The following is a 15,808-nucleotide window of genomic DNA, read 5'->3' on the forward strand; positions in this document are numbered from 1 at the left end:
ACTACCTATATGCCTTCTCTAAAAAAACCTCTACTTTCCAAAGTAGTCGGCAAATATAGACAGCCATTATGTTATCCCAGGATCGAAGTTAATTCATTTAAATGCTTTTTCTCCTAAACCTTTGCAAACATTCTCAAGTCTTCTAATGAGCCTTATACTAGTGGTGTCTAAAAGAAGATTATTTATGCCTGCCATATTTATTTTATTTATTTAGGTTACTTATAAAGCGCTAACAATCATCCCGAGGGATATCACGGCGCTGCGATTGCTACAGTAAGGATGCAGTGGGAAAGGTAGGTGTCTTTAGTCATAGTCAGGGAAAAGGAAAGTTTTTAGTTGTTTCCTGAATGCCAGGTGATCCTCTGTAAGTCGAAGGGCCACGGGCAGTTCATTCCACTTCCTTGCGGCAACGTAGGAAAAGGCTCGTTCACCCATTCTGGCTTTCTTTACCCGGGGTATGCTGGCCAGTGCCGCGATTTGCGAACGGAGGTGTCTAGTGGGAATGTAGAACCGGATCCTGTTTCTAAGGATAAGAGGGCCGGTCTCTTGAAGTGCTCTATGAGTAATGCACAGCATTTTAAAAGTTGCTCTTTGCTTCATCGGAAGCCAGTGCAGATCCCGCAGACAGTTTGTGGCCGAGTCAAATTTCCTTTTCATACAGATAGCCTTGGCTGCTGCGTTCTGAAGTGTTTGTAGCTTGGTGAAAAGGTACTCCGCCATGCCAACGAACAGAGAGTTTCCATAATCCAGCCTGCTCATCAAGAGGGACTGAATTAGGATCCTTCTGCATTCTAATGGAATCCAAGGAAAGACTCTTTTGAGCATCTTCAGAATCGCAAAGCCTTTGCCGCATATAGCGGCTACATGAGCTTTCATGGAAAGGGATGTGTCGATCGTTATCCCCAGGTTCCTTGCTGTTAATGTAGGGGCGGGGGGATGCCCAATGCTTCAGGCCACCAGGTGTCGTTCCACATTTGTGTGTGGCCTCCAAACAGCAATATCTCTGATTTGTCTGCATTCAGCTTGAGGTAGTGTTTATGCATCCATTCAGCCAAATCAGAGAGGCAGCTCCTAAGTCTGTCCTTGGAATTGGTCTTCTCATCCAGGACTACCGTAAGTTGGGTGTCATCCGCATAGGAGCAAATTTCCACACCCCATTTTCTGCCAATTCCGGCCAGGGAAGACACAAAAACGTTAAACAGAGTAGGGCTTAGCGAAGCCCCCTGCGGGACCCCATATTTGATGGTCCGGGGGGGGGGGATGAGAACTTGCCCAAATGCACCGATTGGGATCTTTCCGATAGGAAGGACCGCAGCCATCCCAATGCTCTGTCCCTAATGCCTCTGGTGGCTAGTGTCTCCAGGAGCAATTTGTGTGGGACGGTATCGAATGCCGCCGAGAGGTCCAACAGGATTAGGGCAACTGTTTTCCCCTGGTCCACAAGCATTCTGATGTTGTCAAGCACGGCCAGGAGAGTTGTTTCCGTACTATTGTTGGCCCTAAAACCTGTTTGCGTGCTGTCTAGTAAATTGTTAGTCTCGAGAAAACTGACCAGTTTTCTATTGACCAGTTTCTCCAAGACTTTCGACAAGTAGGGAAGCTGGGAGATAGGTCTATAATTGGCCGGATTGTTAATATCTAGGCCTGCTTTTTTTAAAAGGAGGGTGACTATGGCATTCTTCCAACTGCATGGAAATTCTGCTACTTCTAACGAGTGATTCAAAACTTGAGTTACTGCAGGGCAAATGAAGGGAATAATTTGTCGGAAAATATGATGGGGGCACGGGTCCAAGGGAGAGCCGGATGTAATTTCTAGCATTGTTTTGCCCACTTCCTCTTCGGAAAATGGCCCAAAGCTAGTGCAAAGGACTTGGGGAGTGGGTGGCTCATGATCTATGAGGGGTCCCGCTTCCGAATTAGGGAAGGAAGAATAGATCTTGTCTATCTTTTCACAAAAGAAGCTGCTCATTTTATCGCAACTAATTTGTGAAGGAATCAAATCAGATGATAGACTAGACGGGCTACATAGCTCCTTAACTATTTTAAAGAGCTCTTTGGAGGAGTCTTTATTCTCTAGAATCCTATGGGAGAAGTAGTCCTTTTTTGCCTTCCTGATGGCTAAGGTATAGTGCGACAGTGCTTTTTTATAGATTGACCTATTCTCTTGAGATTTTGTTAGCCTCCATTTATGGCCATAGCCGGTTTTGCACTGCAAAATTATTTATAACTTTATTGCTGCAACATCTCCCTTTCTGAACTAAGACCCCGAAAATTCTCTTGAGAAACGCAGCCCAGCTTATTCAGAATTTCAGTGCACCATGCTTAAATGTAGGTCTGCTGAAGTATCAGGCCATCCATTACTCCTTGCTTTACCTCTAAACTATTGTGCCCCTACTGTAAATTGATTATATGTACGTTTCAGGTATCACACTCTCCTGCCCCAATCCAGAGCCAGTTTTACCACTTGGACCGTCGTCCTTTCTGATCTTCTTCAGATCTCTGGGCAGGAGAGGTAGAAGCAGAAAGGCATATAGGAGTCCTGAGCTCCACTCTACGTGGAAAGTGTCTCAGAGAGAGAGTAGTCTTGGGAACTGCAACAAGCAAAAGCTTGGACACTGTGTGTTCTCAGCAGTGGCAAAAAGATCGAGCCAGGGTTCTCCCTGTTGGTAGAAGGTGCCCTGCACCACTGCATGGTGCAAATTCCATTTGTGATCCGCTAGACAATGGTGATTGAGTTTATCCCCTCTTGCATTTAAAGATCCCACCAGGTGGTTGCTACCAGGGAAATGCCATGACGACTCAGCTAGTTCCAGAGGTGCGGAGCCTCCTGAAACTAGACAAAAGGCACCACTCCACCATATTTGTTCCAGTACCTCATATCGGTGGTGTTGTCCGGAAGAACCTGAACTAGCCTTCCCTTGATAGATAGGAATAAATCCTTTAGTCCCAACAAAATCAACCATAATTCCTACAGCTTGATATGGGGTGGGTCTCTGGTAGAGACCAGAATACTTTGATCTCCACTTCTTCCAGATGACCTCCCCAACCCAGCAACAACACCTCAGACATGAAAATAACTTCTGTGCAGGGTAGAGATAGACTGCCACTGGACCACATGCAGTTGAGTAGCCACCACTGAAGATCTTTCATAGTCACCTCTGAAACCTGGATGAAATCAGATAGGTTCCTTAGGTGCTAAGCCCATTAGACTTCAGATCCCACCACAGAGCTGCATGTGCCACCTGGTGTGTTCTACAAACAGCAGCTTAGAGGCTTCTTGGCCTTCTTGTTTCCTGCATCCTGTCACTGAGAACCATGACTGACGTTGACATATCAAGATCATAGCCTCAATATCAAGGAATCTAGCTGGTTGAAAGGCACAAAAGAGCACCATATCCAGAACAGAAACAATGCATGAAAGCCTCTGGTAAAGAGAGAGGTCTGACAACATGTTGATCAAAAACCTAAAGATGTGAGGAGTTCTGCCACTATCTGGAGGTGGTCTATGACTGACTGTGGTGAGTCTGGCCTTCAGGAGCCAATCATCGAGCTCTGGGAAGACTGGTTTTCCCAACCTCCAAAGATGCGCTGTGAACATTACCATCACTTTTGAGAACCCGGAAAGGGCACTGGTGAGGCAGAGAAAACTGAAAATGCTCTTGACCCATCTTGATCCCCAGGTAATGCCTGTGGCACTGCAGGACGGGGATATGAAAATCAGTGTTCTACAAATTCCACGCCAATATCCAGCTGTCTAGATTCAGGACAGATAGATTTTGGGCCACCGTGAGCATCTTGAATTTTTCCTTCTTGGGAAAGAAGTTGAGAAGGCAAATGTCTAAAAAAGGACGAAGGCCTCTGTCCTACTTTGGCACCAGGAAATAAAGGGTTTTGCTACCAGTCTTTATTTCCGATGCCAGGGCCCTCTCTATTGTTACTTCGGCCAAGAGTCTAACCTTCCTGCTGCAGTACTGACAAATGGTTCTCCAAAAAAAGTCTAACAATTTGAATAGGTTTTGGATTATCTAGTGATGGTAAGGCGTATCCTCGTTGGACAATCTGAAGCACCCACTAATCAAATTTGAAGCTCTGCCACCCTTGGAGAAAATGTTGAGCCCTTCCAGAACCAGGTGGCCATGTACCAAGAGGGCACATTAAAGAGGATTTGTGGCTGTGGAGGGAGGGTGGGGGGGATTGGGAATTGAGATGTCCCCGAGGACATGGACGTGATCAGCTTCATCCGTGGCCGCAGCTTCAAAAGTACTGGGGGTCTGCTGTTCTTTCGACGTGGTCTCTGTTGGAAGCCTCTGCCAATGGACTAATCTTTCATGGGAACTGCTGCAGTAGCGGTTCCACACCCTTGACTTCTACTGGGAGTGGCCTTTCCTCAGTTTCTGGTGATGTTCTGAGACATAATTTGGCTTTGTTTTCACAGATTGCTTTTTAATTCATGCTGGAATGCCAGAGTCATACCTTGTGAGGTCAGTCACAGACATTTGTTTGTGACAATCTTTCCACGGTATTAACCCAGTCTTTTAAGTGATGACATCTCCCTTGTGCACTGTCAAAATGTTGAAGGGGATGGCTTGTCAAGATGAAAGAGTGAGGAGCAAGCTCTGGATCCTCATCATCAAAAGGAACAGAAAGAATGGACCTGACGTCAGTGTGCATGGGTGGTGACTAAATGTGCCTCCCACGTCCTTTCTAGGATGGTAAGAAGTCAACACTGAGCCACACAGCGCCACTTACCGTCATGTGAGGAAACTGCTGAAAAAATTCTCCTGATCCATTCTGTCAGGGGGGTGGGTACCTATTCACAAGGTTTGAAATCTGTGGTTAGAAATGTTAATCAGAAAGGGGAGTTTTTTTCCAAAAAGAAAACCGATTCTTTAAGATGAACTATACTGCTTGGTTTGGTTTTCTGTAGTTTAAATGGGAGACAATACTACATTATGTAGCTAAAAGTGTAGTGTTTTGGGGGAAAACGATCGCCTTGTTAAAAACACAATACAGTACGTTTCTAGATGTCTGATTCCCGAAGCTGCTGCCTGCATGGCTTCAGCTATCGATAGTCCCATGTGCATTTAGAATGTTCAGAGCTTGCTTAACTTTCGTGAAGAAACTTCTCATTAAATAAAGATCAATGTTGAAGTGGTTTGGGGCTATTACAATCTAAATGTACTTTCACACTTAGAGTCTAATTAACTGGAGGGAAATAAATCTGATTGAGACTAGACTTCCTCGTGCATAAAATCCATATTTCACACGTATTATCCTATGTAGGAGAAAACTCTGTATGCATGTGCAATAGGGATGTTGAAACTACTGCTACTTGCAAAACAAAACCACCAACATGTAAGTTTCATTACTCTTTTCTCATCTGAGGCTTTAGAGCTTTTATGCCAAAATAAATCACCTTGATGGCCTACGTTTGCTTGTATCTTTGCAGGAGGAAGTAGAAAGTGAGAATGGGATTGTGGAATGAGACACAAATAACATTTCTCAAACTAGCATATTTTTAATTGGGTGTAGTTTGGCCCAGACTGCTCCAGTATGAAAAGCAGAGAGGAGACTATGGTCTGCTTTATTAGTGATATTTGTTATATAGCTCCAACATAACATGCAGAAGAAACTTCACGGCACCTTGAGAAGAGGATAGGAAAATATTTAGAAGAAGTGAGTAAAAAAGGATAGCCGGGGGATTGCTCCATAAAGCTGTACCAGTTACGGGATAAGAATGTGTGTCAAAGGTAATGACCTGGGAGACCAGAGGTTTGCTGAAGGAAGGTGATCTCTAATACTGCTGTCTAACTGGAGTGAACAGAAGTATTTCCAGTTTTATAAAAATGGCTTAATGTTCTATTGAAATGTGGCTGGAAGTTAAATATATATCTAGTTTGACTCATGGTTTAAGGCATGATTTACTCAGTGTCATTATGTCTTCCAATGGTTAAAATGATACCTTCAAAATTGTGAATATCACTGGGAAACAAAAAATGCTCTAAGTATCAATTTCACCACTACTAACATTTATCTCACTCGCCCCATGTCTTTCCGCATTATTTTACCTTCTTCTCCCAGTTTATTTGTCACAATGTATTCTAATTCCAATTACTATGGATTGTTTTGCTATGCATTGTCCTGACTAAATGTAAAGCACCTAATTGTGTACTACTGGACCAAAGTGGCTGCGGAGCTGCGTGAGCTACTGAGCTGAGAGGTGGAACTCTTGCTGAAATCACTCCTTCTGGGTATATTTGAGGCAACGGAGGGCAATAGGCCCGACGGGTTTTGCTCGGGGTGGCCACCGTGATGGCTAAAAGGGACATAGCATCTCAATGGAAATCTCCTCTACCGCACTGGATGTCGCAGTGGCGTCGTGGAGCGGACTGGTGTGCCCAGCAGGAAAAGGTGGTCTATGCAGCCGGGGAATGCCCTCAAAATTACACTCGGATCTGGGGTAAAAGGGGGGATAACTTTGGGCTGGGCTCACTATCATAAGTATATGAGGAGTGTTCTCCCTGATATTCTCATTGTGGACCTGCTGCTACTGAGTGTTAAACAACTTTTACGTTTTTGTGGGTGCCCAGCGACACCTGGAAATGATGTGGATAATGTTTTTAAAACAATGAAGTTGCTTATAATACAAGTAAAACACCTAAATGCCCACATGTGCTATTGCGCTACAGAACAAAACTAATTAGATACATTGGGTGCCTCTCCCCCTTACTAACAGGAAAGGTGCATGCTATGGCACCCAGTTTCTAAGCCTTTATTCAGATTTTTTTTCTTCCCAACAAAGTGTGCACCAGACAGTTAAGGAGGCACCGCATACGAGAGGTAACACAAAGAGGTCAAACACACCAAAAAATGACCTCAATTAGGAAGAACTCAGGCAATGCCTGCCAGCTGCTGCACTCATGCGATGACGTGATGCACATGACTTACAGCATAAGCTACCATAGCTGAAGAAAGAAAAGCACAGAAAGTGAGAAAAGCGAAAGCAATTTTGAGAAAAACAGGGCGATGTGGGAAGCAGCTAAGAAAGAGAATCACAAGTTCCACTTTACATTGATGAGTAGAAAAAGGGACCTAGCAACCCTATGCAATTGTGTTTTGAAAGGGCGCTACCAGGTACGACTCAGATGCAGATTTTCAACATCTTACGCATGAAACTCTATAAACAGCTACAGAAACTGTTTCCAGGCTTGCTGCTAGATTAACAATGGAACAAAACCAGGAACTAGGAGTAATACATTTTATAAAGTGCTGCAGTTTGAATGCAGCAGTGGAATGTGGACATAATCATACAGTTTCACACCACCAAAAAAATCAAAGCATAGAGTACAGACTATACAATTGAGATGCTCACCTGTTCAATCCAAAATGAATACTGTGTTTTAGAGCAACAACAGATGAAACAGAAATTTCAGGGGATTCCACAATTCCGTTGCGTACCTTAAGTGAAACCAAAAAGTGAACTTAGCAACAACGCGATGAATCACGTTGGATTATTTCCACATGCATCATTAGGACTTAAAGCACACCCATTCCACAAAATAAATAACAGTAGGATTAAAGGAGATGGCAGTGAGAAAGGTTGATGGGCATTCAACACACAAAAACACCCCATTCTGGGTTGCTCTACGGCTAGGTGCAGGGCAGGTCACATGGAGCTGGCTCAGTTTACCTTCGTGATGGGACTAGCAAGGTTTTCAGTGTTGCACAAGTAACTTTTATGAGGCAGTGAAGTGACTTACACAGAGAAGAAAGATCAGGACCTTCCGAAACAGTGGCGGTGATGGATTTCTGTGAGTATTTAAACTTTTTGGTCTTAGCTTGTCTGAGGATACTTTGCAATGTTAAAGTGAATGTGAGGCAAGAAGCCACAGGTGGATGAGAAACAGATAAAGAAAGAGCAGCTCAAACTTATAACATGCTCTGCACCCATCCCATCGAGTGTGCTACCCCTTGCGGCACTCAGACTCCTCAGACTGTATTTTATTAAATGTGACAGAGTACCATTCATGCATATGAAAGCTGCAGGACCATGTACACACAACCACCATGTGAATATAGCAGCCACCATTGTGCATGGACATTCAGACCTTCTGGGAATGTCTTTCTGGGCCTCCATCCACTTCTTTGATTAGCAGCACATACCCACACAATGTTGATTCCCTCAATTACATGGAATATGCCACCATGCAACTGAAGGACCCCCCACTGATTAAGCAGTTTCAATTTTGGATTATGAACTGGATATAACAGAAGCTGCTACATCCATACATATTGACCCTTCTGTGATAACAAACTGCACTCAAAAAGCTAAAATGGTCACAACTGATTGTGCACACCCAGTGCCATTTCTGTAATTTGGACTCTTGCGGTATAAACTTCGATGGGGCATGTGGGAGGTCATGGCCAGACAATTCATCCATCAACCAAAGCTATTTTTATGTTGTGTAACAAACAGTTTCATTCCAAATAGTTCTCTGCCACTCAAACATCTTTACATGTACTACACCAATATATATAAAACAAGGTCACAAGGCACTAAATATACAATAATACGTGTCCATCTTCCTTTACCTTACAAAACCCCACAGTTCTTTAAAACATCCATGCAACAGATTCATAGAGATGTGGAAGGAGTCACTCGACTAATTCATTTTTGAGCAGCCTCAAAGCACTCGCAAGAAGCAGTATGATCTGGTGTGCAATCGGGTCCAGACTGGGTTGAATCTTCTAACATTACATGGGATTCTCATTGGAGGCTTGGATAGTGAAGCCTCAACTGGGAAAAATCAAACCGTAAAAGCAAATTGGAAATTGGATAGACTTGGACCTCTAACCAGTATGGTAGGAGGATGATGACTGATGCAGAAAGGGGAGTTAAGGAGTCCAGGGGTCTCCTAGTCACAGGCAGCTCTCAGGAGAGGGGGCTTCAGTTCTCTCCAGAACTATGGCAGAAGGTGGCATGCTGAACATGAAGGGGGCCGCCTTTGAGTCTTTCACTTATGTCTGGGTTTTCCTAAAGGTTACAAGTGGTTGATCCATGGGTTTAAATGGGTGCTAGGGCTGGAGGGCCTTAGCAAAATCACCGTGGGTGCAGTGATTGGTCAGTTGGGCACATGAACAGAAGGGTCACCATGAAGGATGCTATATAATCACAACATCTTATGCCAAGGTTGAGCCAAGTAGAGTGATTCTAGACTCACTGGAACTTGGAAAGATTCTAGTCCTGAGTAGATGGTGTTACAACAGTCTACTCTTGAGATTACGACTGCTTATCACAAGGGTGATCTTCTGGGTGAGTTGTGGAAGCCGGGAAGGTCATTCTTAGCTGGTGTGGAGGGAAGAACAGGCTCTTGGAGGAGGTATCTGCTTTAGGAGTAAAGAAGGAATATGCCTATTTTTCCTATATTCTAGACAGTCACTGGAGTACGTTCTTTTGAATATGGCCAGGTGAGAGGGAGTTTTGAGGGCTCCTTTAGGCTCACAAGTAAGATTTCTGCAAAGGAGTCAAATTCAGTAGCACCACGTGTTGGACTTCCTTTAGGCAAGCTACCACTTGGTGACATACCCTTCCCAGTTTAAGGTGGATCTTGGAATAAATAGACACTAAGGTCAGTTTATGCGCTGGGAATCATTGTGGGGACACTGCACTTAATGTGCGTTGTTCCAGTGAAGATGGCTCCCATATTGACTTTGTGATTGCTTAAAAAAAGGAAGAACCAAGACATAGCAGTCCCACCGAAACAAGCCAGTGAACCTTTGACAAACAGATATAAATGATGGATGGGAAAAAAAAGAATGAAGAAACTTTATAGAAAAAGTAAATGTATGTTATACCTGTTTTTGAAGAACTTTGTTCAAAAGGTTCAAGAGATGTCCCAATGAAGACATGTATTCTCCTTTCACCAGCTGCTCATGAAAACCACTATAAAAATAAAGAACATGCACTTACCATTTTAGAGAATAGTGAACACGTTTTGTAAACGTGGAGACGTATGCAATCCCACAAAATTACATAGAAAATCTAATCAAATGTTATAAAAATCAAACACGATGGTTTCAAAGCTAACCTGAGGAGAGCTTCGGTTTCTCCTGGTTCAACTGTCTCATTACACACAAGTACCCCATTTGGGAGCAATAGTGCCTGGGTTTCCGAAACAGCTGCTGCAGTCCTTCCTGGAGGCACTGGAACAAGTATGCTCTTCATATGAGAGTCCAAAAATCTATTTGTCTCCATTTCAACCTCCTTTTTAGTCTTCACACTAGTGAGACCTGCACCATGTACCTTCCTCTTAGTGCTGGCATTTTGCACAATGGCTCCATCTACAAAACAGATTGATTGAAGGCATCAGACAACAAACAAAGGCAAATAAACGAAGCATACCAAGCCAATTTACTGAGGACCGAAATCTGGAAAAACAGAATGCATTCAACGCCATATGGGATGCAGTTTTTTTTTGACTTACGCAATGCTGATTACCAATATGGCAGTGTCGCTGTCCAGCACATAAAGTCCAAAATTAAGTAATTTTGAGCACACATTTGAAGTTAACAGCAAAGTAGTTAGTAAGGGTTACCAAATGAACCCTTGCCATTGGGGCACCTCTTTGGAGTCACTGACTTTCATTTGAAAAAGCAGTGCATTTTGAGAGTAGTCTTGGCCTTGTTCAACTGAACCAATTCAACTAACTCGCAAGCAATCATGGATTTTGCGAAGGGAATAGTGAAAACGTTTTGTGCCGGTGACAAGAGGTCATCTTGAAACCATACAGTCAGTGCAAGATGTGAAGGGAGGAGGGTTTTGAAAACAATTGCTGCTGAACCAGAGTCTAGGATTGCCTATTGGTTTTGTGCTGCTAAAAGCACACTTGAATAAGTGGAATTTGGTACTTTGCAGAATATTAGCAGGTTCTTGTGGTTATGGTTTGTAGTAGTAACAGGTTTCAGAGCCTGGGATGTGTTCATTATAGGAGCATCACGGAAAATAGTCCCTTACATGTCAGCATTTTCAAACTGGGAAGAGGGAGATTTTGAAAGCAAAATCGGGGGAATGTATTTTCCCTATTGGCGTATATGGAAACAAAGAGAACTTTGGGCGCGACACCTAAAAGAAAGCTTTTTTCTGCTTCAAAATCAGGGGTCTCCCATCTGAATAGAGTCTACTGTCATGTATGTAGTCGGTTGGTATTTTGGATTTCGTTCTTGGCTATTGTGGCTCTGGGTGGGTGGTGTTTGCCAACTGGCATAAATTTGTTGATTATAAAAGTAGGGTTCTATGTGTGAATGCCTTTATGTATATTTAAAATTCAACATGTAGTTCATGGATAGGCAAAGAAGCCTAAGAAACCTTTTTGTGATATTCTCCTAGCCCCTCGATCCAGCTACAAGTCTCCCAGCTATGCTTCATGGTAACTCCAATGCACTTATGTCTGTACTGCTTGGGGCCAGGAACAGTGAGTTGTAATAGTCAAGTGAGGAGTGGAAGATGGCATGGGTGGTAAATCAAGTGGTGAAACTGGAGCAGGGGGCCTTACAAAGACTCCTTCAAACAAGAGGAACCAGGAGTATTTTTATCCAGGTCCTGCACAGGTACTCCCAAACGTAAACTGATAAAGCAAAATAGTGTGCAGTTCCTAAATGTGGATGGGAATATTCAGGTCTTTGATAAAGTGCCCTCACACACCCCAAGGGATGTCATGATTCATTATTGGGCATTGCTCCTCATCGGGCCGGCGCTGCAATGCCCGACGGTCACCTACGAATGGGCTCTTTAGCGGAGTTCTATTATTGATGAAGCCGTAAGGTGATTGTGGGTGTGTGGACTAGGTACGGCAGTGAGTGCAAGGTGGTGGTAAAATAGGTTAGGGCTGCCCTATAGTCTAAATTTTATTCCAGGGGTGCACTAACCTAACTAAAAGCAGAAAGCCCTAACTGGATGCAATGGTCCTAAAGGGCATGTGTCGTGCGAAAGGTCAACATGTTTCATGCGTTGGATAGCCCCTAACGGGTCTGGTGGCAATTCATCAGGACCAAGTGTAAAAATGAAGAAATAAATTTCAACTCTGACACTACCGCAATGCTGGTTCTGGTATTGACACAATGGAGTAGTAACCAGCTGTGCCTGTGGAGACCAGGTCCGATTGACCTAGTGTTATGTGACCTGGAAAAAAAGTGATAATAAAGAAAGCTTTAACATTATGAGGCAGAAACCCAGCAGCGCTGAACTGTATCAAAAAGGATGAACCCATTGTTGGTCAGGCTGTGATGGCATCCAGCTTATTTCTATTCCCTGTGCTGTGCCTTACTGTTGTGCTATATCCAAATTGCCGGCAAAGTCCCATGTGGTTTTTTCGCTATCGATGTGCAGTGAAAAATAAATAACGGCACGGGTGAGTGGTTTGTAGTGCTCTTAGCAGTATGCACTACTGTTACCCGTGTCTATGATAATGCTCGAGCTGCTCCAAATGTGAATTCATTAAGGAGTCAAACCTGCAGACGGAGTGCATGCCAAACTTCGACTATTCATTTGTGGAGATGCCAGGCAGCAATACATAATACAAGATTGAAAAACATGTAGGGTCGGTGGAGGCCACTTCTTTGTTGCAATATAAGTACGAACTTGACCCTGTGCAATAAATCAGGGTAGCCACCTAACCCGTGATTTCTGCAATGAGCAAGTATACACATTCACACGCATGTTTCAAACATTAACGTTGAGTCACCATTAGTCAATGTAGATTGTGTATATCTTAGTAGGAACAGGGAGTGAAGATAAAGATCTGAGAGCGCTCTTAGCGGTGTCCCCAATGCACGGTGGTTAAATCACTCACCCATTGATTAGTAGGTCTAGGCTGACAGGAGCCTTTCTGAGCCACTCGTTGCTCACAGCCTAAAACAAAATGATGGTATTTGGAGAACATATGGTAAATAACCATACAGTATATTTTTCTTACCATGGGCTATTGGTAATGTCTGACAGCGAGTATACTCACGGAAGAACAGTGCGGCAACTAGCCTTGTTCCTACCCCTGCTCTGCTTCCCGTGAGGTGTGGTTCCGGGGGCGGGGTATTTGCGAAGGCACGTCAACGTGATAGTGCTAGTACACGAGAGGTGGCGGCCATCTTGGGAATTAACTTTATCAAATGTTTGTGTGGTGACAATGTGAGTGCTGGAGGTTGCCTTAGAGTGTGTTGTACTGTTGGCCCTTGGAGTTAAAGGAAATGAAAGGCTAGCAGAAACCCTGATAGAGCTACGGGTATTCTACTTGGAAAGGATTTATTTTCAAAAAAGAAAAAAGGACCACATAGTGTACACTAATTAACGGGTGGTCCCTGCTGCAGACTGCTGGAGTGAGAGGTCGTGCAAAGTACGTTCTATCTCTTCTCACTGCAGAGTGCCTCCTGCCTATTAAAAATAAGGAAACTATAAGTGACTGCAGATCCCTTCAATGCGATGAGGAACCCCACTTGTAAGAGGTTGATTAGCATTGGGCATTTTAATCTTGTGTCTTCACTTGATTTTGGCAGTGAAGGTTGGCAAGGGTGCGCACCTTGGTTGTATCTTCCCGATATTGTGTTAAATTGCTCAGTGGCATCTATATCGTGAGCAGAAGGTATTGCAAGTATGTGGTTTTATGCCGGTATTTGCACTGTGGTGAGCCCACATCAATAAGTGTGACCCATGTTGTAAGTAACCTCCCTCAGGTACTTACATCGGTCGGTTCAATTCACCCCAGGGGATATCGTCATTTAACCCTGTAATGTGGAAAGAGAGTCTAAAGACCCAAAACTGCTCCTTTCTGAACAGAGCTTCCTTTCGTATTTGGGTGTGGGCTTTCAAAATTGTCCAGTATAAGTCGTCTGTAGTGTGGTTCATCTCAGTGAAATGGGCACACATTTTCGTGTTTTCTTATACCTAATATTACTCCTGTGTTCTGTGATTCTTGTTTTCACCGGGCGAGTTGTCATCCCCACGTATTTGAGCTGGCATGGGCCGGTGATAAGATCTACGCAGTTGCACGTGTTACAATTTGTGTGTTTCTTCTGTGTCCATACCAAAGAGTTGGTCAAAGTGACCGTCTTGGTGGCACTGTTGAGGGTGCTGGTTATGAATTGTCCACATGGGTAGTGGCCGCCTACAGGAGGTAGGTCGCACAGTAAGTTTTGTTGTGGCTCCTTCTTTTTTGGTCTTGTGTTGATCAGCATATCTTTTAAGTTTGCTGTTCTCTTAAAAAAAATAATCTGGGGGGGCTGGGTGCAAGGTAGCCAATCTGGAGGATCCTCCAAGGCTTCCTTATGACCAGTCTGATCATGTTAGATTCAGGTGTATACGTGGTCACACAAGTCATCATATTCTTTTCTTCAGCCTTAGGTTGTGTTTCCAGGAGGGCTTCCCTGTTGGTGTTACAAGCTCTCTTATGGGTTGTTCTTATTTTTCTCACTGGCCATTCTCGTTTTCTTTAGGTGGGAGGTAAGCTCTGATGATTGGTTCGTAAAGTCTTCCAGATTGCTGCAGTTCTGTCAAATGCGAAGAAATTGCTCATAGGGGAGATTCTCCCAGAGTGCTTTAAGGTGGAAACTGCTGAATAGCAGTGGCCTGTGGCTATCTGTAGGTTTCTTCTAAGTCCTTGTTTCAAATTTGTCTGGTTTCAGGCTGATCATTAAGTCCAGGAAGAGTAGTTCCTGGTCAGAGGTTCTGGCCATGAATTTTAGATATGTGTTGAGGCCTTTTATCCAGGATACAAAAGCAAGGATGATTTCTTGATCGCCCTTCCAAAAAACCAGCACATTGTCAATGTAGCGATGCCACAGAGAAATATTATCTCTGTAGGGATTAGTGTCTGTGAGAATGTGTTTAGCCTCAAAGTCTGACATGTAAAGACATGCCAGGCTTGGGGGAAATGTGCTGCCCATTGAAGTCCCTTGTGTTTGGTGATACAGGCGGTCCTCAAACTGAATTTTTTTTTCAGTCAGGGCTATGTTTGCACAGTCCATGATGAAGCTTATGGGTATAGTGGCTATCCAGTTTATTGACCTCAGGATTTCCTCTACAACCTCTAGTGTGGCTTGTTGAGGGATATTTGTGTAGAGTGCCTCCACATCTAGGGTGATGATGAAATCCAATTGGATCCCCTCCAAGTTCTTGGCTTCAATCAGATTTAAGACATCCCTTGTGTCTTGGATGAACAAGGGTGTTTCCTTGACCAGTGGTTTGAGGAAGTGGTCACAGAACTTTGAGAGGGGTTCCAAGACTGACTCTATGCCAGATTTTATAGGCCTCCCTGGTGGTGGTCGTGTTCCCTTGTGTATCTTGGGAAGGGTGTACAAATAGGGTAGTCTTGGGTTGTCATTGATGAGGAAAATGGCCTCATTCTTGCTGATCAGCACTCCAAACGCGAGTATTGTTCCAACAGAGATTCTCACTTTTGAGAAGGCTGTCCTAAAAGAAATTACGTCCAACCGTGCAATTCGCACTTTCCATAACACATCTAAACAGGAAAATTAAGCGATCTGCAACTTGGCCGACAACATCACGATCAAAGAAGCTGATAAAGGGAGAGCAATTGTCATAATATCCACAAAAGAGTACAGGAAAGAATGTCTCCGCCAATGTACTGACGAAAGGTATTAAACTCCCCTCATGGAAGATCCACCACACGCCTGATTACAAAAATAAAATCCATTGTAACAGTGGCCCTGAACCAGGGATGGAACAGCAAGAATGAGGCCATTTTCCTCATCAAGGACAACCCAAAACTACCCTATCTTTACACCCTTCCCAAAAAACACA

General features: G+C 43.8%; 1 protein-coding gene across 3 annotated transcripts in view; it reads right to left on the reverse strand.

The window, feature by feature from the left end:
- Positions 1 to 15,808, reverse strand: part of HDAC10 (histone deacetylase 10) — a 440,238-nt gene that overhangs the window by 67,819 nt on the left and 356,611 nt on the right. For all 3 annotated transcript variants that reach the window (XM_085653979.1, XM_085653977.1, XM_085653978.1), the window contains 3 exons: positions 10,089 to 10,341; positions 9,856 to 9,943; positions 7,373 to 7,458 (listed from right to left, as the gene is read on the reverse strand). In XM_085653979.1, the coding sequence (XP_085510105.1) occupies positions 7,373 to 7,458; positions 9,856 to 9,943; positions 10,089 to 10,341 (427 nt within the window). The remainder of the gene's footprint in view (positions 1 to 7,372; positions 7,459 to 9,855; positions 9,944 to 10,088; positions 10,342 to 15,808) is intronic.

This window comes from Triturus cristatus, chromosome 4_1 (genome assembly GCF_964204655.1).
Source record: "Triturus cristatus chromosome 4_1, aTriCri1.1, whole genome shotgun sequence".
Lineage (NCBI taxonomy): Eukaryota > Metazoa > Chordata > Amphibia > Caudata > Salamandridae > Triturus > Triturus cristatus.